Genomic DNA, 27,649 nt, shown 5'->3' on the forward strand with positions numbered 1-27,649 from the left:
TTCTATGACAGCAGAGCATGTAGCTGCAGCCTGCAGGTTCACAAATCCCCACATTTATACATTTGTTTATTCAGAAGGAGTGTGCTATTTACAAAGCGGCCTTTGATGCGGTTCTGAGTGTAACTAGAGTGATTGAGTGATGTAATCTGGAAGATAAACAAATAAGGACAAAGAACATTTTATCAGAATTTAAAAGTTCCCATATATTTTGTACTACGATTGGGTCATCAAAAATGTAGATTTCCAATATATACTTTGCCCACTCACTTTGTATTGGGAATGTATATAAACCCTATTAATAGGTTTACCCAGTAAAACTGCAATATGGAATCCAAATGGCAAAACCTAGGCGGAGGTTTATTAAAAGGGAATTTTTTTGCAATAAAATAAACCACAGCTCAGGTCCAGGGTTAAATCTACTGAGGACTGCAGAGTTCACATGGAGGAATTTGTAGAAGGTTTTAAGTCTGTTCAGCTGATCTCTACTTAGGATTTCAATAGGTCCTAGCAGCAGAAGATGGGCCTTCAGCTCATGCTATGTGATAACGTGTTTTGGATACACATTCTCTGGTTTGATTCGGATTCCCCAAACTGGTCTCCTCTGCTACATTTGAAGTCCGGGCAGAGAAAGACGCTCAGATGGTAGAAGGTTTGGGATCGACATGCTGGTTTATAGAGCAGGAGAAGCCAGCAGGTAACTCTGGAACATATTTCTTGGAGGTCAACAAACTGAGATACCTTGGCACACTATATTCTACCTATGTCAAGGGTGAAGGAAGGGAAGGATTTGTGTGGCAAAAGTCTGCCCTCACGGATTATTGAGGAGTCACTTTTAAAAAAAAGTTAAAATAAAAACGTAAAATTGCCCCCATGCATTAAAACACCACAATTATGCAACATTAGCAATAAGGTGGCATCACTGCGGCACGTTAAGAATGTCCAGGAATTCTGGAGTAACTCAGTACAGCGGTGTATCACACGTTGCAGTATTACAGGTACATCTACTTATAAGACGCTCTAAACCAGGGGTTCCCAATACATTTTTCCCGTGAAAGCCTTTGACTAGTGGCGTACATATAGGTGTCGCAGCTGCGACCGGGCATGTCACTCCAGGGGGCCCGGCTGCCATGTGGACCCTTGCGACCGGGTGCCCGCTGTCATGTTTTGCGGCCCCGGATCGCACGGCAAACCGCCATGACCGCTGTTCAAGGGGTCCACCAGGTGGCCCATGCTGTTAGGACCACCCGGTGGAGATAGATTTTCAGGGGGCCCGGTTACAGCTTTAACAGCGCGACTGGGCCCCCTGTGAGGACATCACACGCTGGGAGGAAGTAACTGTCCCCGTCACACCTCCTAGCAATCGCACAGAGCCCACGCGTGTATGTATGCAAGTGTCTTTCGGGGGAGGGGAAAGCGGGAGAGGGGGAGGGCCATGGATCAGTTTCGCACCGGGGCCCCATGGATTGTGTGTATGCCACTGCATTTGACAGTGTATCAACATGTGTGTCTGTCTTGTGTGGATGTATGTATGTGTGTCTTTTGTGCCCCCAGCATCATTGGATTGTCATTGGCCAGCATGGAACAAGTTTAGAACAGTGAATGTGAATTCTGTGCAACGTTCTGGTATCTGGCAGCCAATGGTGGCAAACCCCGTCCCTTCATGTCCAACCCTTAGCCTGTCCCCCCCTGACATCTCTCCCCCTCTGGGGAGGTAGATTAACGTCAGCCAAGGAGAATACAGGCTGCAGGGAGAACTTGACCTCTGACCTGGAATAAAGATAAAAATATATATATATATATATATATATATATTATTTTTTTTATTTTTTTTTGATACATTGGGATTTGCTAAACTAGTGGGTCATCTCCTTTTGACAGGAAACCAAAATGTTGCAGATAAGATTTGTGACCCATTTTTCATAGAATACTCATTAAAATTATTTATACATAACCCCTACATTAAACTCTTCTCATGGTGAAAAGGGTCTCTTTGGTGAACCAATGATGCCTCCGTGAACAACCTAATTGCACAGCTGACCTGACTAATAAGAAGATTGTCTGTTCAAACCAGTAAGGGTTTAATACAATGGCAAAGAAACACAATCTTGGCTCCTTACAGAGGGACTACAAACCATAGGAGCAGTGAAATGTAGTGAGCAGCTACAGACAAGGCTCAGTTTGCTTTTCAGTTCCTCACAGTTCTCGTATTAATAAACATTTTGGTGAAAAGAAAACCAGAGCTTACAGCAATGACGGATAATACTGGCACTGCAGACGTTAAATACCTGCATTCCCAATGATGCCGAGCCAGGCATTAGCTGTGCCAGATCTACTTCCTCACAATACAGGACCGGGTTTCATAGAAAATTGTAGGGATCAAAAGAAATGAAATCCTGTTTAAATGAGATTAAACTTCCCATGAACGAGCTGAAGATTTGAACCCATAGATTATCCATTGTCCCTGGAGCCGTGCCATCTGTGAATTAGTTTGACATGGTGTTGGCCCAGTGTATATTAAAATACCTTGTGTGATTTGCTGTCTATAGACTGCACACAGGAAAGGCATGAAGCTGCTGTTAAATAGAGGATGTAAACGAAGAGTTTGTGAACGTAGGGTCCACAGAGGTTTCTGTATCATGTTTAAAATGTACCATTTAAAAAAAAAAAAAAAAATGCCCAGCATAATATCTATATTGCAATCTCCAAATCTATTTGTATTCTCATCCTCACATCTGTACTTTAGAAAAATGTCAAACAGATTGCAATGTCAATCAGCAGTTGCCAAGTCCAGTATTGTCGTGCATAGAAAAAGCATTCATTCTTGGGATGAAAATATAATTTTCTTTAGAAATTAATGGTAAGATCTTGTATATGCGGTGTCATTTTGTTCTAAAGAAGGATATTATGACACTAGAAAAAGTGCAGAGGCGGGCTACAAAATTAATAAGAAGAATGGAAGATTTTAGTTATAAGGAAAGGTTAGCACATTTAAATCTGTTTAGTTTAGAAATCGTGCCTCAGTGGGGATACGATAACGTTATACAAATATATTTTAGGGCCAATACAAACCATTGTCTGGAAATCTAATCATAAACAGGACTTTACATCGGACTTAATATGTGGAGTAACCGCTTCTTGATCCAAAGAGAGATCCGACTGCCATTTTGGAGTCAATCATTTCCCCCCCCCCTAGTTTGTTGCAAAATTAAAACGTTTTTTTGTTTTGCATTCTTACATCAACAGCAAAAATAGATGTGATAAAGGCTGAACTTGACGGACGGTTGCCTCTTTTCAGCCCAAATTCCTGTCTGGGCCCAGGTCACAGTTTGGGTAGAAGAGCAGCCCACAAATGTAAAGGACTCCCGTCACAACACACGGTCACATGATTTGAAAAGATAAGCAAGACTATTCTGCATGAGGTGTATGATCTTCAATTTCTGCCACAGTTAGAGGAAAATTAGAAGAGTAACTGCAGGGGTTGCCCTTGCCACCAAAATCACGTCATTAATATAAGGTGGTCATGGTGCTTAGACACCCTTTAAAGTAACACTCTAGCATGTTATGTATAATGCTGGGAAAGAAGGTGCGCTCCTGGTATCATTACATTTTAAATAAAGAGCTGCACCCAGATTGACTGTTTTGACGGACGATTGTGTTGAAACGTGTATGTCTGGTTGCTATTTACACAGTAAAGTAAAAACAAAAAGTATATTAATCCTCAGAACACAGAGATGAGTGTTAGGGGGTTGTGCAGCACATTGCTTTCCATGAATCATAATTATATATCCTCCAGCACGGGAAAGGGCATTTCTGGCACAAAATCCTAGAACCAGTGAGACAGAAGGAGAGGGAACTGAATGACGAATCCTAAACCTGGCTGACAATACAAGGGGTGTGGAGAGGGAACCACTGAATCCTATTTCCTGATCACGTTATTACATAGTGTGGGGGGAGAGGGGGGGGGAATATATCTGGATGTTAACGATCCCGAGAACTCATCAAGGAATTGTGATTATCCAATCTAATGCTACAGCAAGGGGAAATCTAATAATGTGACCGGGCAACCAGCAGGAGGAGGGTACAAAACAGAGACCCCCCTGCTTTGCTTTAATATCACAGATCTGTGATTGCTTGGCTCGTAAGCAGGGTGATAGACTTCTGACATGGCAACTTCTAAATGAAATGTATCATCGCAGTATTATCTGAATGTCTACTGTGAAATGTTATTGCATAACATCAATAGGGGAAGGCTCCAAACACCTAATGCATTCCAGTTTGCTACAATTTGCAAAGAGTGTGTCATCTTTTTAAATTTTAAGAAAAGTGCAGGTTTTCTTGGGGATGCATCTACTAAATTGCATTGTTTTTGTTGTGTTTTTTTAAATTTGGGCAGTGTCCCTTTAAAGCTCTGTTAAAGCAGAAGGCAGAACATTTGGTGTAGCAGTGTACCGGCACTCTGATCTTGTGTCCAGACCGAGGGGTTTAATACACTGCACTAAACCACAAGAAAGAGAGAGAAATTAAACCTGGACCTGATATTTAGGAAGGAAAAACTTCAACCAAGAACAGCCTATTCTGTATATACTAATAAATACATGCACATTGTATCTCCAATGCAGAGAAGGGCATGCATACTGAGTAAGGAACACGAAGTGTCATCATTTATTGGTTCATATTTTACCAGCCACATGACTTCGTTTTACATTTGAACAATGTGCTTCCGAGCTCATGCCCAGGGCTGGGTCTGCCTTTAGGCAGCTACCTAAAAGGTGACAGCAGGTGACTGTCTGCAAAAAGTGCCCAGCGTGACTTTTTAGATAACCTTTTTTGATTCTGCTACATGATAATTATCTTAATATGCACGATGAGACTGCGGCAGAAATAAAAGTAGCAAACCCAAAACTAAATCCCACAACTTTGCATATAGATTTCATGCAAAGTGCTCCAGGAAGCAAAGATGAATATTTAGCAATATAAAATCTCTGAATTAGTGAATATAAATCCATTGTGAATAGGAAGGCGTTGTTTAATACTTGCTGGAGCAAAACACTGTAAAACAGAATTAAGGCGTGTTTGATTGGAATATGTGACTCACCTATTCATTTAGGCATTACCGTCAGCCTGCCTAATCTTCAGTGTGAATATTTGCACCATGCGGTGATGGTGACGATAGGGCACAATTAACCATTGCAGTAAACTACTGTATTGGGTATCCAGCAAACAGGGGGCCAGCACTACTCACTGCCTCTATCTTGTCTAGTTAAAGGAACATTATAGGGTCAGGAACACAAATATGTATTCCTGACTCTATAGTGTTAAAATCACCACCTAGTGCCCCTAAATATAGTAACATCTAAAATGTATTCAAGTCTGCAGCTGCTGGCTCTGCCCCTGATCTGCCTGCTTGGCTGACATCATCAGAAGTGATGCTCTGAGACAATCACAATGCTTCCACATAGGAAAGCGCTGGATTGGCTGAAACTGTCAGGAGGCAGGTCAGGGGCAAATCAAGCACAAATCAAACACAGCCCTAGCCAATCAGCATCTCTTCATAGAGAAGCATTGAATCAGTGCATCTCTATGAGGAAAGTTCAGTGTTCTCCATGCAGAGGGTGGAGACACTAAATGTCAGTCACATTGTGTAGCACTGCCCCAGGAAGCACCTCTAGTAGCCATCTGAGAAGTGGGCAGTGGAGGTATCCATAGGCTGTAATGTAAATACTGCATTTTCTTTGAAAAAAGTGTTTACTGCAAAAAGCCTGAATGGAATGATTCTACTCACCAGAACAAATGCAATAAGCTGTAGTTGGTCTGGAGACTATAGTGTCCCTTTAAATTTCTCAGAATAGGCAAGGCAAGATGGTGATATTTGACCGACCACAGAGGGTCATGACTTTTTCACTCTGACATTTGGTGAACCATTACTATTTACTATCTCAAATTTCTTCTGGCAAAGTAAATCATAGTTAAGGGAGTAGAAATAAATAAATAAAAAGTAGGACGTCATGGTTATTCAATAAAATCACGGGAAAGAATTGTGGTGGATTAAAAGGGACATTTTTAGCTGGGATATTCAGGCTGAAATTCTGCAATTTCCTTGTCAATTCTCTGCAGTTTCCATTTCAGTGAATAAACCTCATCTGTGTTTTTGGAAAGTGACCACAACTACTGCTGGCAGCGTAATTGAAGACATTGAGCAAACATAGCAAATCCAGCTAATTGAAGGCTTTTATTGAAATACAACGTAACACTAGACTCCGTAAAGATTAGTCATTGTGCAGAGGTAAACCAGGCAACTCTCTATTTATCTGTGCAAATACAGGGCATTCTTAATAATTTTTTTGAGTACACAAATGTTCCTTATTTACATGCAATGGTTATTGATCTTTAAGCCTTTCGATGTTAAAGCGTGGAGCCAAAGGGTTTATAGAAAGCGGATTACGAATAAGCAATTGAAGCGGTCATAAAGCTTATAGCAATATGCTTAGAACATCAATTCACTCACAGAGAATCACTGACCTGATTATCCAATTAAACTAATTGGATTCGAGATATTTAATTCTCCCAGGTCACTAAAAAAAAAAAGTTTAATGCCACAAGAAAATCATAACAATTAGACGGACTGCTGGTTCTGCATCAATTAAATGGAGAGTCATATCTTCTAACTTAACACAGCATATTATACGTCAATGAATACTATTCTAACAACACAGGCTGCAAGTCTGAAACATATTTCAATTCTTGGATAATGATGCAGATATCTGGTTACACAGTATCAAAAAATTAATATTAAAAAAAAAAAAAAAACAACAAACATTCTAGGAAGGCTCGGGTGCTAAGTAGCTTGAATGAGGTCTGTAATGCTAGGTTAGATCCTTACATCAATAACTTAAGTGTGATGGAGAATTTAGCATTCAGTGTCAAGGGATTTCAAATGAATTGCTATGAAGTGTCCAAGTACATGCCAGGAGTAAACGGTCAATCTCGGACCTCCCAACATTCCAAATAAACGCACACATTGATTTTAGGGGGAGGTGTGACAAGGGCATTCCAGGACATTTTAGGTCAATTTATGATCTGTCAATAACCATTTATGTAGCTAAAATTTAAATGGTAGTTTGAGCAGAATAATTAATGAATAATTTTACAGTTTGTATTTAAGGGCATGGCAGAGCATTTAAAGAGGCTCTGTCATTCCCCACCCCCACCCGCCTCAAAATTAGTTTTTCAAAAAGATAGAACCTTTTTTATTAATTTTGACTGTTAGAATTTCACTACAATTCCAACCTACTCACAGGATAACTATGTAACTATGTAATAGTAGCAATTACTTTGTCTCTGTATTTTTCTTCCACCTGGCTTTCTTAGACTCAGGGCCAAGAGTTGATACCGACAGCTATTACCAGTGACAGCTGCAGGGAACTGGCTGTGTCTATGGAGGGTCTAGCGGGTTTCTCCATAGACCTCAATACTGTACTCCCGCACATGGGGCGTCTACCGGATCAAGATGGTGGTGTCCGAGAGTGACAGGTTCAGGTAAGTAAACTCACCGGTATATATCCCACCAGCCACCGGACCCCCAATGGCACATTCTGCAAAGTTCAGACAGTGCCATTATAATCGTCATAAAGTATTATCTTTTAGTAAAGAAGACTGCCCCCCTAAATGGCTATGCAATGTTTGAATGTAAACAGGAGGTTGCAATTTTCCACATCACATGGTGACATTTTAGGGAAGTTTATGTTCGTATGCATTTAAAAATCTGGATACTGGGGGCGGAGCCTAGCAGCCAAGCCGAACGGCCGCACATCGGAGGAGCTCCTCACAAAAACGGAATTAAGCTCAAAAACCGACAATAAACCCTAAAATAGCCTACCCTTCAGCCCACAGGAAGAGGGCTTACCAGAGAGGAAGCGCTCCAGCGAGCCCGCAGCGGACAAACGACATACCGGGGATTGACCTGAGGTCCATAAGCGGCCTACACGGACGGCACGGGGGAGACGGCCGATCCCTCTGCTAACCGTTGCCAAACTACTTGCAGGTCTCCCCGACAAACTCTCTCTCCCCCCCCACCACTCCCCCCGCCCGGCACACAGCTCACGCCTCAGGTGCACGACAACACTCCAGACTACTTACTCTGCAGGTCCAGCACTACCCAACATGGCGGACGCCACGTGCCAGCCAGAACACAGAGCCTCATTGCCGCCACTCTCGGAGCGGCTGGACCATCTGCTGGCCGACTTTTGGGCAAAGCTCTTGGGCCACGGGAGTACCACAACAGCGGCACCACCTGCAACAATCTCACGAACCGTCGGGCCACGATCCGCAGCTCCAGGAGAGGGCGCAACTACAGCATGGAAGGCTGGGAGGAGAAGGCGGGAGACTCGACACAAGCCATGGCAGGTCAGCAACAGACTGCCAGCGGTGAGTCACCCACCTGACAAGCAGCGAGCTCCGGTTCTGCACGCATGAACCCCCCTCTCCCTCATGGGGACCATCAACCCTCCTAGGCGAAGACACCCCGAGACTCCCAGACACGACTCAACCCAACACCTCTGCTTGATAGAGATGGGAAGCAAGGGGGGACCTTACCAAATCGCCCCGACCGCAGACCCCAGCCACCACCAGCTCCACAACCCCAGCCAGAGGCAACAAGCCCAAAGCAGGCTCACCACAGATCAGGAGACTTTTGCCACCTTACCCTCGGACCACATCCCGGCTGGGAACTTGAAAAACATCGACTGGGAGGATCCCTACCGACCACTACTTCGGGCACCATGCCTTAAGCTGATGGGGATCGGTTAAACCGCCCGACCTGGACTTGGCATCCCCTAATAAGAACGCTACACATTAGGCTCACCACGAAGTGTACACTTAAATGATGCCTGCACCTGAGCTAGCCATCTTCCTAGCAAGCAACATACATTGAATAATCGCTAGAAATAGCTTAATGATAAACATGTAGACACTCATAAGTAAATACCAGTACACCTTTCACTAGCAAAATCTGCACTTGGAACACCTTACGCTACAGCACTAGACATATATTACTCTGCTATGTTTAATCTTGTAATTTACCTTCTATATGCAGCAACATAGAACAACACTTAGATAAGCAATGTTATTATATATAAAACTGTGCAGTATCCACTAATGCCTAACTATTGTCAAGCTATGTCAAAAAATGCTTACCCTAGCTATTGTGGCATTGTAAGCCAGATGTGATTTATCTATGCACAAATAAAATAAAGAATTAAAAAAAACAAAAAAACTGGATACTCACAGACTCCTTATTACACACACTGTACACAGGGTTAAAGCAGCCGGATACTGACAGACTCCTTATTACACACAGTGTACACAGGGTTAAAGCAGCAGGATACTGACAGACTCCTTATTACACACACTGTACACAGGGTTAAAGCAGCCGGATACTGACAGACTTCTGATTACACACAGTGTGCGCAGGGTTAAGCAGCCGGATACTGACAGACTTCTGATTACACACAGTGTGCGCAGGGTTAAGCAGCCGGATACTGACAGACTCCTTATTACACACAGTGTACACAGGGTTAAAGCATCCCGGTTACTGACAGACTCCTTATTACACACAGTGTACACAGGGTTAAAGCAGCAGGATACTGACAGACTCCTTATTACACACAGTGTGCACAGGGTTAAAGCAGCCCGGTTACTGACAGACACCTTATTACACAGGGTTAAAGCAGCCGGATACGGACAGACTCCTTATTACACACAGTGTGCACAGGGTTAAAGCAGCCCGGAATCTGACATACGCCTTATTACACACAGTGTACACAGGGTTAAAGCAGCCCGGAATCTGACAGACGCCTTATTACACACAGTTAAAACAACCTTTTACTGACAGACTCCTTATTACACACAGTGTACACAGGGTTAAAGCAGCCCGGATACTGACAGACTCCTTATTACACACAGTGTGCACAGGGTTAAAGCAGCCGGATACTGACAGACTCCTTATTACACACAGTGTGCACAGGGTTAAAGCAGCCGGATACTGACAGACTCCTTGTTACACACAGTGTACACAGGGTTAAAGCAGCCGGATACTGACAGACTCCTTGTTACACACAGTGTACACAGGGTTAAAGCAGCCGGATACTGACAGACTCCTTATTACACACAGTGTACACAGGGTTAAAGCAGCCGGGTACTGACAGACTCCTTATTACACACAGTGTGCACAGGGTTAAAGCAGCAAGATACTGACAGACTCCTTATTACACACAGTGTGCACAGGGTTAAAGCAGCAGGATACTGACAGACTCCTTTGCAGCTGGCAATATATTGAATGTACAGTGGTAATATAAAGTCAAGAAGTATCAGACATGGTTAACAGAAGCGACAGTCATTACGCTGGAGGGAGATTCATTCCTCAATGAGAGACCCGGCGTCACTGTATTCATATCAGCATACAGGCGATACAGGACGCACTATACTGGTGGCATTGTGAATGCAGCCATACAAATACTCTGATTACACTACCTCACACACGATATATTAAAAATTCAATTAACAAAGTAAAAATAAATAAATATAAAAAAAACACTGAATGTCTTTACTACAATACTTGTAATCACACAAAACGCACACAAACAGTGCTCCCCTATTGCTATACATGTACATGCAGGTATAGAAAGTTCATATAGCTCTACGAAGGTCAGTAAATGTGCAAGGCCGCAACTATAGGTCCATTCATGAAAGAGGGGAAAAACAAAAAAACAAACCGCAACCTAAACAAAAAAACATGCAAACGCATGAATTGGACGACTGGCCACCATTTCGGTTAGCTGGCGGTGCAGTTTTTATTAATGTTTTTACATGAATTAAACTGCTGTCTGTGCTGAACTTTATTTCCCATATGCAGCAAAGCAAGAACTTCACAAAAGGGATTTTCATTTTTTTATTTTTATTTATTTATAATAAACGCTAGCAACATCCTAAATTGTCCGTTTAATGTTCACCAATTCTACTCTTTATCAGAATATATCTCAATCAGCATTCTGGTGTAATATTACAGAATCAGATAGGCTTGCAGGTTCGTTCCTGACTCATCCAGGACAGAGAAAAGTACCGGTAGGTGTAATGCAAATTCAGAAGATCCTTGCTAGAAAAAGACACTTTAACTATCAAGTCAAGTTATACCCGGCCGTATATATTACGTCTAAAGTTAGCAGACTGTTAAAAAGAGTTCATGACTTAGAAATGTTTAGAACTTCGCAAACGCCTCCCCAGGCTGTCGGACACACAATTCCGAGCTATCACTGCATACAAGTGAGCCTCTATCTGTAACACAGATAAAACATCCACTGCAATCTGTGGCTTTGCCATACAAAAGACTAGCACCGACTAATATTCTAGAATTTAATTTTGTGCAGGAAGAGTTATCTGTTCTAAAAAAGTGGTGCAAAAATATAAAAAAGGAAATCCCCAACGGAATATGCGAGTTGGTCCAACTGGTTTCTATGGTGATTGCCCCCTTTGAGACGGTGAATGGTGTTGAACTTTGCTGCGTACATACAAACTATATATTTTTACCCAGGATTAGATATTAAGGCAGTGGTGGCTAAAACTGCCACAAATATGTGTTTAAACTCCAGCTGCCCAATACTCAGCCAGCCTAAAGAGTGGCTGAAACTAGTGGCTTAGAAATATTCTTACTATCCTTGCATTAAGTACTGTTAGAATCAGACCTGGGATTTCCTATAGTCCAGCTTAAGGATTCTCAGTTAAAAATAAACAAAACGAGTTGCACTAAAATAGACATTAAAAAAAAAAATCGGCTTGGGTCATTATTACAAAACTTGTCTTGCAACAACAGAATCCACTCTTGCTCACCAGGGTTACCTCGCTCAGCACCAAGAGCACTGCACAGGTGTAATGTTCTTAAACAATCACCTAGTGCAGTGTTTAACAATGCATTCTCCGGTGTAATGCACTGCACGTCAGCATTTAGGGATCTGATCAGGACAGTCTTTAATGTGGGGAAAACAGGGCAGCTGCCCCGGGCCCAGTTACTCCTGGGGCCGGCCCAAATTATTATTATTATTTTATAACAATTTGGAGGGGCTGATCAAGTGGCCCATGCATTTAGGGCAACCCAAGGAGTATAGCTGAACAGTGGTCTGGTCATGTGCTGCAGCCCTTTAAGAGCATGACTGGGCCCCTTGTAGTACCTGGCTGTAGGCTGGCTGAGAGGAAGTAAGAACCTGTCAGGGGGCCAAAGCAAATGCTTGGTCAGGGTCCAATCAATATTAAAGATGGGCCTGGGTCTGATGGAGAAGTATGGATTTAGAAGATGTCAGGAGAATGCTTCCTACCTGACTGCATGGACTAACTGTCAAGATTGACCAAAGAGGAAGAAAGTTGTATTTTTTCATAGTTCAGTCTAGGGCCCTAGTGAAGTGTTGTGACAACTTGACCCTACAGAATACTAGAACATTCTGGATTATTTCACGTTTCAACAAAATAATCAAGTTTCCCCAATTTTAGCATAGTACTGTTGCACGAGAGGTTTGGAAGAACTGAGCTGCACAGAGCCTCGATCTCCTCTTCATCAAAAATCTTTGAGAAGAATTGAGACAAACGAACTGGGCCTCGACATCAATACATTATCTCACCAATGCTATTGTGATTGCACATAAACAAACCCCTCTAGCAATGCTCCAATGGTAGATCTCTCCTTCCTCCACGAGGAGAGGCTGTTATAGTAGCAAGGTAGAGACCAGCAATATATTTTGTGGGTAGTTGGGTGTCAGTGTAATACTAATGCATAAACTTTTAAATGATGGATTTGATGAGCAGTTGACCACATACTTTGATCATGTAGTGTGCTTTGTATTCAATGTATATTTAAGCATGTTGTGTATACTGTACCAACATAATTCCTTTAACCCCTTAAGGACACATGACATGTGTGACATGTCATGATTCCCCTTTATTCCAGAAGTTTGGTCCTTAAGGGGTTAAGGCCTGTAAACTGAACAGACTAATGGCTCAAGAAATTCACTAAAGACCACAAGGTTTGTAAAGTTAATAGGCTTCTCTGAGAAGGTGGGAGTTTGACGCACTGGAGACTGACATGCTGATATAAGTTGTTCAGTAGGATGTGGATGCAATCCAAGATTGTATATGAGATGGTAATGGGAGTAGTCAAGGCACAAATCATGATCAGAGTTGAGGGAGGAATTTAGTAACAAGAAACAGAAGATGGGACAGAATTGTCGAGAACTCCACGGCTGAGTTTCAGACATTGCAGGTGCAGTTCCTTATCAGGTTTGGAAAGAGATGTTTTTGAAGAGTTTAAAAACAGGACTTTCACCAGGAAAAAAAACAAAACAAAAAACGATAAGTGGATTGACACTACAATGTGACTTTTTAGCAGGGAAAGTGCAGCATCCACACACGCATTATGTACCTTACTGCCTTGCGCATGGAAAATGTTGCTATGCCAATATCTAAAGGTGGAACATTAAATACCATCTATACAAATTACTCACAGCAACGAAATAGTGGAGGGGGATAGTAAAACGTCTATCCAGTTACATCTTGCTTTTATAGCCAGATATGTGATTATTAAATCATCCCAGATGGATGCCTGGATTAGGAGTTCACCAATCTATCCAATTGATTACCTAGGCAGAGTTCCATATCATTATACTGTGACACACCTCTTCAAATCATGCTTATATCTCGCTCACCTGGATACATTTCGGAAACTGGGAGTGGTGCTTATCTTATATGTGGGTGGAAATATTTAGATTTAACCTTCTAAAATTCTAATGACAAATTCCACAGTAACCTACTCAACAAATATTGAAGCAATTCTTACTTCCTGGTTATTTTCAACAATGTGGCCAAGTTTGATGGTTAATCTGAGCAAGTTGGAGAAACAAAAAAAGTGTCAATGTTCAGAGATCAGAAACCATTACCTCTTCATCCTTCTCCAGTTCCAGGCCAGTCTCGATCAAGTTGCCTTCGTATTCTTCCCTGCGGAATCTTTTGTCATCTTCATGATAGTCCACTCTGGGTTCTGCTTCAGCGGTCTCCAAGTCATGGACTCCACCAGGAAGTGGCTGACCTTCCTTCCCACTGCGTTGGCTGGAAACAGAGTTGTTATAGTGGGACTTTTTGTTTGGTGTCCTGTTGCCCGAGGATTTCTTGAAAGTGTAGGCCAGGATATAATCAACTTTCCTTTCACCATCTTGAAAGCACAATCCATGTTTGCCGGCAGAATCTTGATCTGTGTTCAAGGAGTTCAACAACTGAAGAGAGAGTGGGGGGGGGGAAACAAGTTGTTAACTTTTTGAATATAAAAAGCTCTTAAATAGGCAGTCATTAGTAAAAATAAACTTTTCAAGTTCAACCTTGCCCAATGGTGATATGTATGCAATGTATTTTTGTGAGAGTGGTTTGTTTCAGTGCATGCTATAATAATGGACACATCATAGTGATAGACATGGGTGCAGGATTACACTACAATTAATTATTTTCTCTGTTGTGACAATTCAAGGGTTAAGTTCACATAACTTTATTCATATCACCTTCACAGCAACTTTTCAACTCCACAGAGCCTTCATCAAGCTAAACCAAGGTTTGGAGCAGGGCATATTTCAGGAGATATTAATGAGCATTCAGCACATTAAAGGAACACTATAGAGTCGGGAACACAACCATGTATTCCTGACCCTATAGTGTTAAACCCACCATTTAAGTGGCTTGCCCCTCCCTTACCCCTTTAACAATAAAAACTCACCTCATTTCCAGCGCCCCACCCATGGGGAAAGCATTGGATTGGCTAAAATCGGCAAGGGGGTTAGGCCAAACGCCATTTTGGCCAATCAGCACCTCCTCAGAGATGCATTGAATCAATGCACCTCTATGAGGAAAATTCAGCTTCTGCACGCAGAGCGTAGGGACACTGAACAGCAGAGCTGCCTATTGTGCAGCACTGAGCCAGGAAGCACCTCCAGTGGCCATCTAAGGAGTGGCCACTTGGAGGTGTCCCTAGGGGCAATATAAACACTGCCTTTTCTCTGAGAAGGCAGTGTTTGCATGAAAATGCCTGAAGGCAATGATTATGCTCACCAGAATAACTACATTAAGCTGTAGTTGTTCTGGTGACTATAGTTGGTGACTATAGTGTCCCTTTAATTTAAATCCATAACTCTTCCTAGTCACTTATTTCCCTTTATAGACTTAAAATAAAGTCACCCACACTTTTGCTTGTTCCTTATTTGCCATGTATGCAAACATACACAATTACACATACATATACGCATCACAAAAGAATACCAGATTGCTATACTGGCCATGGGTAACCAAAATAGGACGTGTCCCATCATGTATTTCAGCCATGGCATAGTTTAAATAGATTGCCAGTACATATTTAGGTCATATAATAATAATAATAACAACAAAGTATTTAACCAGGAAAGGTACATTCAGATTACTCTGGTTTCCAAGTACGTCCTGGGGATGTTACCTTAGCCCAACATCCAGGGGTTGTTACTATATATATATTATTCATCTATAAATTTCCTGTTGCATAGAAGTAGGCACATGGAAAATACCACTTAATATCAATATATTTTCTAGAGGTTTGGTTGGAACTGTGTTTGGATAAAAGTAGCATCACTACATGGAACTGGCACGCCGGAATCCCTTTATCTGGGTTATGAACACAATTCTGCATTGTCAGGATTTCAAAGTGAATTCTAATTTTATTAAAGACACGGAGGCTCCTATTATGCATATCTCTTTCTTTATTTCCTCAGCAGCAAAGATAGAGGAATATAAATATTATCAAAATGAAAGAAAAAACTGTACAGGCATAACGAGTAGCCAATCACATAACAGAGGAAGTAGCTATATAAGTCCTGTGTCTCCCACAATCCCCCTCTTTCTTTGCTGCTTCCTCAGACAGCTAAGTATTTTACTTGAGCTCTCCTACTCATTGCATTTTGTTTACTTGTGATTCATGTTTTGCTTATGCTTGTTTCAGTATTGTCGTTTTTATTTATTGTTGATTACTATCTAGTACCTACATCGTTGGTGTATTGGGGGTTTCCCCTAGGGGCTTTACCCGCCGCCGCGGGCTGTTTTCCCTCATACCGCCCCTGTTGCCGCTTCTCGGCGCTATCTCAGCCGCGTGCCCCCTTTTTCTCTGTGGACGCGACTGAGTGTGCTCGTTTTCCCCTCTCGCGGGCTGCCCACGCGGGTAGGTGCACGCGCCCCTTCCCCCGCCTGGAGCCGGTCCACGGGCACACCCTGACACGTGCGGCGGCCATTTTGGGCGACCATTCGTTTCACCCTGCTGTGCCGTGCGGTCGGTCCCTTTACTACGGGCCCCCTTACTACACCAACGATCAGGTTTAGCTTTTTCTCTGTTCTGCTGGGTTAATCAACCCATTTCTAGTATTCAGTTTGCTTCTCTCATACCTCATTATGCAGGATAGCAAGGATGGGCCTACCGTCCCCTCTGGGGATTTTCCAGTAGATAATCCTGAGGGCGCTATGGCCTCTCAGGAGCTCCAGGCCCTGTTAGAAGCTACTATGGCTTCCTCCCTTGAAAAGGCTATTGCCTCCGCTATGGGGACTGTCTCATCCTCTTTTGCCCAGTCCCTTCAGTCTGTGCTCTTGCCTTCTATGACTGCCCCTAACCCTCTGAGTGTGGGGTCCCCCTCCCCTGCCCTAACTGTGCCGGGTGCCCGTAAGGCAAAGGCAAAAGCTAGACATGTCGGGTCCCACTCCTCGATGCAGGCTTTGCCTGTCATGATTGACACGCCTCTGGCGGTCGCAGATAGCGCGCATCCCACGCGCACAAGAGCCCCTGGCCGGGCAAAAAAGGCTAGATTGTGGAAACGGGCTAGAGCCCTGGATGATGGGTCGGATACCGACCGGAGTGTGGACAATGATTCCGATGTTATGGAATATGACTCCTATGGGGAGGACGAGTCTGGCGAGGATCAACCCCTTACGGGTGTCACCCCTTCTGGGTCCTCTGCCGTTCCCCGTAGAAAAGTGCCAGACCCCGCTGGGGATAATGAAAAAGGGCTTTTAGACCCACAGGGGAACCCCCTGTTTGACCCGGACGACCTGCGTCACCCGCGGTCTGCCGAATGGGTCCCTCCGGACCATATCGCCCAGTACGTGGCTAAGAGGATTCGCACACCTCTGTCAAAGGAAGGCCGCAATAAATTGCGTGCCGAATGCCCACGACCTTCCCTCCCTGGCGCTGCCTGTAAGACCCCTGAAGTGGACCCTCAGATTGCCCAATTTCTTAATAAGTCTGGGTGGAAGCCTAAAAAGGGTCTTGATCACTCCCTAAAAGGGTGCCAGGATAAAATTCTGGATACGCTGGGCCCCCTGTCTAAGCTGTACGAGCTCCTTGAGGCAGCCCGTAATGGCGAATCAATTCTAGATATGGATGTGGCCATTGGGTGGGTCCAGCGAGCTATATGCCTTGTGGGGAATGCCAACACGGCTATGTCTTCCGAGAGACGCAAGGCTATTCTCTTGAAAATAGACCCTAAACTGGCTGCTATGACCGTAGCTGAACCTGACTCAGCCGATGAGGGGATGTTGTTCGGCACATCCTTTGTGAAGGACATGGGGTCCTATGTAAAAACCTTTACGGCTATTGACAAGGCGCAAGCTAATATGAAGCGCGTCTTCGCGCCCAAGGTTTTCGGTGGGGCCGGGCGTAGCAGGAACCGTCCTCCCGGCCGTGGTTTCCGAGGCTCATTCAGGGCCAACAGAGGTTCCTTTTTCCCCTCTCGAGGGCTCCAGGACCCGAAATCGCCTCCTTTCTTCCCGGCTAGAGGGAGATCGTGGGGCTCTAGATACCCCCGTGGTGGGTCGTCGGGCAGACGCCCTTATGGTGAGTACCCCTTCTTCCCTTCTCGATCAGTTTCGGGTGGCGGGGAGGCTAGCCTTATTTTACCCAAGGTGGGCAGTTATTACCTCAGATGCTTGGGTTCTGCAATGCGTAAAGGGTTACCAACTAGATTTTGTTTCCCTGCCGGTCCAAACGTTTACCCCCAGGGAATTGTCCCTCCCACGGGAACAGGACGCGATGATCTCCGCGGAAGTCGCGGAGATGTTCTCAAAGGGCGCCATCGAAGAATTGCCGTTCGCCACTCCAGGCTTTACGAGCAATCTCTTCCTTGTACCCAAGAAAGGGGGCGGTGTCCGCCCAGTGATAAACCTTCGCCCTCTCAACGCCTTCCTACGCTACCAACATTTCCAGATGGAAGGCATCCATTGTCTCAGAGACCTTCTGAGACAGTCGGATTGGATGGCCAAATTGGACCCGAAGGATGCGTACTTCACGGTTCCAATAGCGATAGAATCCAGGGACTACTTGCACTTCACCTGGCACGGACGGCGTTGGCGTTTTACATGCCTTCCGTTCGGCCTCTCCTCGGCTCCTTGGTGTTTCACCAAGGTTATGAAGCCGGTGGTGTCGTTCCTCCGTACCCGAGGGGTTCGACTAATTATTTACCTGGACGACATCCTGATCATGTCACAGTCGTTGGAATGCCTGAAGTTGCATTTAGACTGGACGATCAACCTCTTACAGAACCTAGGTTTTCTGGTAAACTGGGACAAGTCGGTCCTGACACCCGCCCAGTCTATGGAGTTCCTGGGGTTCCAGGTGGATTCCGTACGGCAGTTCCTGTACTTACCAGAATCCAAGATAAAAGCCATCCAGAAGGAGCTCCGTCGAGCTCTTCGCGCTTCGGACTTGTCAGTCCGGCAGTTGGCGAGGATCATCGGCCTACTGGCCTCCTCCATTCAGGCGATATTCCCAGGCCCCTTACATTACCGGGCTCTCCAACGGCTCAAGGGGTCACACCTACGTTCGGGTCGATCGTACGAATCCCGACTTTGTCTGGACGAGGAGTCCAGAGACGAGCTGGTATGGTGGTTAGCACACATGGAAGCCTGGAACGGAAAAGCAATTTTCGGTTCCGTTCCGGACGTGGTCATAGAATCAGATGCCAGCTTGCACGGCTGGGGGGCTCGTTGTGGCGACATCTCCACGGGGGGCAGATGGTCCGACGCAGAGAAGTCGTTACACATCAACTGCCTGGAACTCCTGGCGGGGGCCTTTGCGATTCGCAGCCTTACCCCTGGAAAGGCGAACTGCTGTGTTCTCCTCAAATTGGACAACGTATCGGCAGTCCGATACATAAATCACTTGGGCGGAACCAAGTCCAAAATGTTGGCTCTGCTGGCGAAGGACTTTTGGCAGTTCTGCCTCCTAAACAACGTCTCGGTGACGGCGGAACACATTCCGGGTCTGGACAATTCAGGTGCGGATTGGAACTCCAGACATTTGAGAGACTCGGGAGACTGGCATTTGCACGCCTCGGTCTTCCAAAGCTTAAACAGGCTGTGGGGTCGGTTCGAGATGGACCTGTTCGCATCTCGACTGAACACTCAGTTACCGAGGTTCTTCAGTTGGAGACCGGACCCGGCGGCAGTGGCGACGGATGCCTTTCTTCAAGAATGGCCTCCAGGCCACCTGTATGCCTTTCCCCCATTCAACATGATCGCTCGTACGATCTCGAAGCTGGTTCGTCACGACTGTTGTCTGACCCTGATCACCCCTCTGTGGAGATCACGGCCGTGGTTCCCTCGTCTGATGGAGTTGTCCATAGACTTCCCTCGTCTGTTGCCGAACTTCCAGGACCTCCTTCTGGATCCGGATGGGAACTCGCACGAATTGGTGCTCCAGCACCAGTTGCCCCTGGTAGCATGGTTCCTTTCAGGGGACGCTGGCTTGTCCCTGACGTTCCACAGTCGACTCTCTTGCTCCTCGATAACGCCTGGGCTCCGGGCACACGATCAGCTTACCGAGCTGCATGGAAGTCTTGGTCTGATTGGTGCATGGAACGGGCAGTGGATCCCATATCTGCCCCTCTCCATTTGATACTGGGGTTTCTTACAGCCCTGTTCGACTCAGGCAAGGCGTACAGGACTATCAATGTTTTTCGATCGGCCATATCGGCCGGCCATGGTGGTTTGGAAGGTGTACCCATCGGCAAACATCCTTTTGTATGCCGTCTTCTCAAGGGTATTCGCTTCGTCCGTCCGCCTAGGTCGCGGTTTTCGACATTTTGGGACGTCAACATTGTGTTGCGTTTTCTGTCGGATTGGTACCCTAACCAGGACTTGACTCTTAAACAACTATCCTCCAAGATGGTTATGCTGTTTTGCCTGGTCTCTTGTAAGAGAGTCTCCGATGTTAGGGCTCTTGACTGGGGTGCCTTTGTGTTTACGCCGGATGGCGTTACTTTTACCATATCTAGGAGAACTAAGTCGGCGTCCAAATCCTTCGTATATCCTAGATTCCCGTTGTGTCCGGCGCTCTGCCCGGTGGATTGTTTGAAGGCCTATCTAGAGGCTACACGTGCGGTGCGCTCATCTGAACGCCATCCCCTATTCATTTCGTTTAAGGCTCCTCATCGCCCAGTATCGACTCCGACGCTGGCGCGTTGGATTCGTTGGCTTTTATCCCTAGCGGGTATAGACACATCTGTCTTTACGCCTCATTCTGTAAGGGGTGCTATGGCCTCGAAGGCATCCACAGTTGGTTGCCGCCTAGAGGACATCATGCGCGCAGCGGACTGGTCCCGAGAGTCGACCTTCAGAGACTTCTATTTCAGACCAATTGAACACGTCGCATCTCAGGTGATAGCACAGCTTTAAACTTGCATAATAGGAGCCTCCGTGTCTTTAATAAAATTCCTAGATTTTACTAGTAACATGACGTAAAGTCATGATTTTATTAAAGACACGGAGGCGAGTATTATTCCCTCCCACCCTCCCGGTGTGGATTTGGGATTGGAGATGCTTCGATGCAATACAAGTACGTGGGCAATTGGGTCTGTATTGAGTTCATGTTTTTTGTACTGTGCAGTTTTTATCATGCTTAGATGATTTGACAGTTTTATATTGATTTTTAATCATGTATATATTCTATTTCAGAATCATGTTTCATGTAGATCCCTCACGTTTATGTTTGGTAAGTCTACAGTTGGAGTTTGGAAATTACCATATTTTTCTATCTTTTTTAGCTTGAAGTTCTCGTTTTGTTTCCCGTTTCCTGTTTGGATCAAGTGGGACATCGTTTATCTTACCTGGTCTTCGGTTGCGCAAGAAAGAGGGGGATTGTGGGAGACACAGGACTTATATAGCTACTTCCTCTGTTATGTGATTGGCTACTCGTTATGCCTGTACAGTTTTTTCTTTCATTTTGATAATATTTATATTCCTCTATCTTTGCTGCTGAGGAAATAAAGAAAGAGATATGCATAATACTCGCCTCCGTGTCTTTAATAAAATCATGACTTTACGTCATGTTACTAGTAAAATCTAGGAATTTCAGACCAAAAAAAGAGGATTGACCACTTTGCTGTGCTATTCCTGGCTGCACCCAAGATTGTCTTTCACGTCATATTTTCTGGTTGAGTCCCAGTTTTCCCTACTATAACATTTATTCCTGGTGTCCCCCCGTTTTATGGTGCAGGTGCAAGGGAACTTCTGTGCACTCACTCACGTATGCCCTATTGCATATGTACCCGAATTGGAGTCTCACTATCTCTCGGTATTGGGTCCTCCTGTGGCAACATGGAGAACCATTCACAATCACATGAAATCCAGAAGTTGCTTAGCACCGTCTCAGTGGTGAAGGCATTCTAGTACTGGGAACTTTTGGTTTTCATTAAACCATTAAAAATACTTCAATGAGATAAAACGGTTACAGTGCCTACAGTGTTACTATAAAGCAGGCTTCTGCAAACTCCGACCCTCCAGATGTTGCTGAAAAGTTACTACAACCAAAAACTGCTTTAATAGGTGTTTTAGGAGTATCCCTTTAACCCCTTAAGGACCAAGCTTCTGGAATAAAAGGGAATCATGACATGTCACACATGTCATGTGTCCTTAAGTGGTTAAAACAAATACATGTGTTGCAGTTATACATTTTCTTGCCAAGTTCCCTTGAATGAATGCATTATCCGTTACCAACTTAACTTGAATACTAAATCTCTCTTATTGCCTAGCTGTAAAAACTTTGTTTTGAATTCCTGGCAGCACTTGAAAGGTTAACACACAGTATTTAGTTAAAAACAAGCAGGGGGCTTGTAGCGCAGTCTAAACAGTCTTCAGACTGTATACTGTTTGGAAAAGGCAGTTGAGGAATCTCTAAATTGTTTTGGAGGCTGGCTGTTCGGAACAGACCGCATGTAAGCTTGCAAAGCTTACTGAACCCAACTGCAACTCTCAGCACTACCAGGACCAATACTTCAAAATAAGGGAATCACAAGGGACATTCAATAATACAAAACCCATGATTCCTAATTAATCTGCACCTTGCCACAGGACCCTTGCCCCCCACTCCACCGGCTTTTTGCCTTTCCAGACAACTTAAAGGTTGAGAAAAATCAAAACAAAAGCCCAAACCTTATTTATAGAGATAAGAATTATAACAGCCCATTCATTCAAATGTTTTACAGGCAGACATTGTGCCCAGAAAACTGAAACGGTTAAGTTAGCAATACAGATCTAAACCCTAGAAGTAAACACCAGCCCGTCTGGCCACATGAGAACTATAGGATAATAACTCATAAGGCCATCTGCCCTGTGTCTAACATGGAGACAGGGAGACAGGGCACATCCCATAGAGATAGGAAGAGAGATACTTTTATAAACCGCATAACGATGCCCATAGACCAGCAAAGCTCGGTGGAATGGGCCCTGACATCGCTAGGAGGCCGGCATGGGTAAATTTGAATGTTGTCAGTTAGTCTAAGGGGGCGGGGCTTAGGGGCGATATATATAGCGGACATTTTAGGTGATAAGCCATTTTAATTGAACATTTTCACCCACGTGTTTCTGGCAGGCTGGTGTGGATTTTCGTTTTTTTGTCTGTCTTTCTGATGGATTCTTTGACAGGAAGGTAGTTTTCTTTACCAACAACATGGCAGTCGTGGATGTGGTGAATAACTTATCGGCTTCTTCGGTCCCGGTTATACGACTGCTTCTGTGGTTTTTTTTGAGTTGCATGTGATTTAATGTTTTTGTGCACGTCATGTGCCTGGTTTCCTAAACGTAATTGCTGATTCGCTTTCTCGTTTACAGTGGGCGAGTTTCAGGCAGAAGCTCCGGGAGCGCAGGTGTGAGGTTTGGCTTGTCTGGACGAAGTGTGGCAGCTAGGGACTTCCTGCTTGGAGGCCTGATCAGGGATTTGTTGGCTCTGAGCACGTGGGCTGCCTACAGTAAGGTTTGGGATGCATGGGAAGGAACATCATTTAGGGTAAGTTCGTCTCAAAGCCCTTGTGGTTTCTTTGTCAGTTGTTGGCTTCTGGGGCTGCTCTGTCAGTGGTCAATCGGAATTTGGCAGCATTTGCTTTCCTCATTAAACTAAATGGCTGGGAGGACCTGATGAAATACTTCTTGGTTCATCAAGCCCTTAAAAGTTTAGGGAAAGGGAAGAAATCTCCGGACTCTCAGAGGCCAGTGTCTTTTGCGTTGCTTCACCAGCTTGTGGGGGGTATTACCGGTTATTGTTTTTTCACGTAATGAGGTTTTACTGTTTTCAGTTGCTTTTGTTTGGGCCTTTTTTGGGGCATATCGCGTAGGTGAACTGGTAAATGGTAGCCAGCTTTGGGGAGGTGGTCTCCAGATGTCGGACATGGAAGTTTGGGGTGATAGGGTTTCGATTAGTCTTTGGTGTTCGAAAACTGATGTCTTCGGAAAGGGATGCTTAATTACTTTCTTTTCCTTACCAGGGGCACTTGTCTTTCCGGTGGGGTGTGCCTCGGAGTACATAGCAGTCGGTTCCAACGTTGGGGGATATTTCTTCTTACATGAGGATGGTTCTTACTTATCAAAATTTCAGTTTGTTCGGGTTTTTTTTTTTTTATCTAGGTGTGGGTTAGTTGGGTTTGAATGTGTCGAAATTTGGTACGCATTCCTTTCGTATCGAGATGGCGACGGAGGCAGGACGGTTGAGGATTTGTGATGAGTTGGTGAAGAAGATGAGAATCAGTTAGGTTCCAGTTCTATGTGCGTCCCGATCGTTTGGTGTGATTCATGGGGTTTGTTATATGTTACGTGGTGTTAAGTTTTTTTCCTTTCTTCCTACAGGATGGGTCGTCTGGCTGATCACTCCATCTATTGGTCTTCACTTAGAGCCGCAGTTCGTCACCAAGGCTTTTCACAGGATCTGGTTTGTCTGCATTGGTTTGGTTTTCGTGGCTTTGGGTGGAATGATGTCTGTTCTGAGCGTTTTCGAAGGTTAGGTCAGGGACAGGCTCCGGATTTCATTTTGATTCATGCCAAGGGGGAATGATCTGGGGTTGGTGCCCCAGAGGGATGTGGATACGATTAGGGAGTTGGCCCTGGGGGTGATTATTATTTGGTCAGAAATGGTACAGTGTCTTCATTGGCGTTATGCTAGGGATCCTACGACAATTGCTAGATGTCGACGTAAGATCAATCTTGAATGGCGTCTATATTAAACGTTTTGGGGGTGTAATTCGTAATTCTTACCTTTCCTCTGTGTTCCCACGATGCTTCCTGTCATTTTAGACGAGACTGCCGAATTGCGTTCTAACTGAATGAGAACAGTATGTTAGTTTCTTTTAGAACGCAATTCGGCACTTTGTTCGGATCGCAATTTCATTCTAATGAATGAAACTCGGGGGCGTGGCCTGACCAGGGATCGAACTGGACGTGGCTGTGTAGAGCTCTGGCCCCAACGCACAATCTAAAGCTTACTTTAGCAGTATTTTAGACACGAATCGATAACTATTGCCAAGCATGGAGAAGCGGAACCTCAAGAAACAGCCCAGGAGGGGAACCGAGGGGGGTACGTCGGTCCTGGACCTGATGACGGCCCATAAAGCCGGGTCTCCGGATCCCCAAGATGGCGCCGGACGGAGCCCCTCACACCGACCATGCTCACCACACGAGGCACTGGGTGAAAGAAGAAACAAGGGCGAAACTTCGCAAATCTTGGACCGCCTCGCTGAAGTCCAGGCTTACCTGGCAGGCGAAATCGTGAACTCCACAGCGGTCCTCCGAGGTGAGATTGCGGCCTTGGGTACACGCACTGCCCAACTCGAGGAGCGGATGGAGGCCACAGCCAAGGCCCATAATGCGGCGGTGACCCACCTTAACGGCCTGGCGGCCCGGATGACTGACGCAGAGCTGGCTATCGAAGATATGTCCAATAGATCGAGGAGAAATAATCTCCGTGTTCGTGGCCTACCGGAGGGCGAAACGGAGGGCATGCTGCCGACCATCCTTATGGCGCTGTTTAGACCCCTTCTGCCGGATCTCTCCGAAGATCGATGGCACATGGAAAGGGCTCATCGTGCCCTCCGAACGAGAAGGGCTGAAATCAACTCCCCTCGGGATGTAATTGTCCGCTTTCTGTTCTACCAGACGAAGGAAGCACTAATGCGCAAAACCAGAGAGGCCAAGTTAATGCATGACGGCAAGGAACTACAGGTATACCAAGATTTAGCCCCCAGCACGCTGCAGAGGAGGCGAGAGTGGAGGCCCGTTACGGAAGCCCTGCGAGGGGCGAACATCCAGTATGCTTGGGGGTTCCCATTTCGCCTGATGGCTTTTAGAGGGGGGAAGACCTTTACCCTGACCCCTAACGGAGACCCGAGAGGCTTCATGGATGCCCTGGGAGTAGCTGCTCGAGGGGACCTACCAGATATGAGGCCTACGCAACAGGTGCTGGACCCTCTCCCGATTGAATGGCAGGAGGTGGGAGCTCGTCGGCGATGACCTCGGAGGCCGGTATGGTATGTTGGCCCTGGGATAAATCTCCTCGAAGCAGAGGCCCTGTGGGGGGGGAACGGGACTGTGCTTGGGTGGGTTTTTTGGGCATGCGGAACCCTGGACCTCCCTGGGCTCTCGGTGCTGGATTGGTGAGCGGGGGGCTACTGCGGTACTGGGGAGGGGGCCCTGGGGGATTTGTTCCGGCCATCCAGGCAACTGATGAGGGGGCTGGGGACTGTCTCCCATGCACGATCGACTGGCCTCCCAGTGTGTGTGAGAATGGGAGCGAAGCTTCGCAGCAGGGAGCCTCGGACTCTTCCATACAGGCCCCGGGGAGGCTTACAGTTGCAGGACTGACACAAACACTATGGGTTCTTTGATAGATTTATCGCCCAAGCGGCCCCCTAGCCTGATGTACCCTGTTTATAGTTTCACTCTTACTTGTTTTATGCATGAAGGCAGGGGTACGTGAGTTTCCTACCGCTTTAGGGGGGCCGGCGCTCTGGGTAATCTGCACGACAGGTTGACCGGGCCCGGTGTACTGCCGGGAACCATGGCCTCTAAGCAAACCCGTGCAGAAGTTGCTGTTATTTTTCTTCTCCAGTTTTTTAATCAAAAGAGGGGGGTATGTCTTAGGAAGGATTAATGGTGGCCGGGGTACAATCGTACCGACGGAGATAATGGGACTAGGTTACAAGACATAGCTCATAACCGTAGTCACCTCCCGACGACGACCATAAGTCTTCACAGTATTTTACACGTTAACACATAAATGTACTTAAAATAAAAAAAAAAAAAAAAAAAAAAAATAAAAAATAAAAATAATAAAGACGAAAAAAGGGGGAGACGGTAGAATTAAAACGCAAAAAACAAAAACAAAAAAAGGGTGAAACCACCATTACATTAAAAGTTCTCTTTGCACCATGTATGTAGACTAGTTACAGGTAATGTGTATCTCATGGGGGGATAAAGGAGTACAAACGAAAAATGTAAACTGTTTACAAAATATAGTTTTCTGATTAATAACGCAGGAACTAAAGTAAATAAGTGAATTGTCAAACAGATAAGATCACAAAGGGCAGGTTGACTGGAAGCCGCCATTACTGTATAAGTACGACCTAGAGGCGAGAACTTAGTGTGTGACCCTGCCTGGGACGTCAACGGAGACCCCGGACACCCCGAGGGCCGTAGGGGCATGGTTGCAGTGCCTATCCCATGTGGATAGCCGCTGGGGGCCGCATAGCGGCACTAGGATCCTGGGGGGTCGAGGGGGGAGGTTGAGAGTAGAAAGGGACACGGATTGGAGGAGTGAGGGCTACTGCCCGTTTTAGGGATAGGGAGTCCCAAGTCGCACGGCCATACTGCTGTTTCTAACCCCCCTTCCTTTGAAGTATTTTTTGATGTATTTGTTGAAATGTTATGTTGTCAAGTGGTTGCATGCTTACACACATTGCTTTACCGGTAGCGGAGCCTTAGGGCGGGCGAGCACTCTGTACGGCGCCCCAGATGCCCCTATTGGAGGGCAATTTCGTTGCCATGCTGTGTATGTCACAATGTCTATGTACAATTTCAGTAAACTCCATTGTGCTGAGGGGGATGGGCTCGCGATCCCGCATATTCCTCCGAGCGCTGGACGCGGTTGGAATGCGGGGTCTTGACCCCACTGACGCCTGGCGGAGAGTAAGACCAGGCACTATTGGTGGAGCGCGAGATGCGCACCACTCTCTTTTATTTGATTCAATTTCTTTTTTTTTTGTTTCCCTCTTATTCTCTCTTTCCTTTCTTCCTTTTCCTGAAT

The 27,649-nt window shown here is 45.4% G+C and overlaps 1 protein-coding gene across 4 annotated transcripts in view; it reads right to left on the bottom strand.

The window, feature by feature from the left end:
* The window catches only part of ANO1 (anoctamin 1), a 191,783-nt gene that overhangs the window by 39,759 nt on the left and 124,375 nt on the right, over positions 1-27,649 (bottom strand). For all 4 annotated transcript variants that reach the window (XM_063437873.1, XM_063437872.1, XM_063437874.1 and 1 more), the window contains one exon: positions 13,974-14,306. In XM_063437873.1, coding sequence (XP_063293943.1) covers positions 13,974-14,306 — 333 coding nt within the window. The remainder of the gene's footprint in view (positions 1-13,973; positions 14,307-27,649) is intronic.

This window comes from Pelobates fuscus, chromosome 12 (genome assembly GCF_036172605.1).
Source record: "Pelobates fuscus isolate aPelFus1 chromosome 12, aPelFus1.pri, whole genome shotgun sequence".
Classification (NCBI taxonomy): Eukaryota; Metazoa; Chordata; class Amphibia; order Anura; family Pelobatidae; genus Pelobates; species Pelobates fuscus.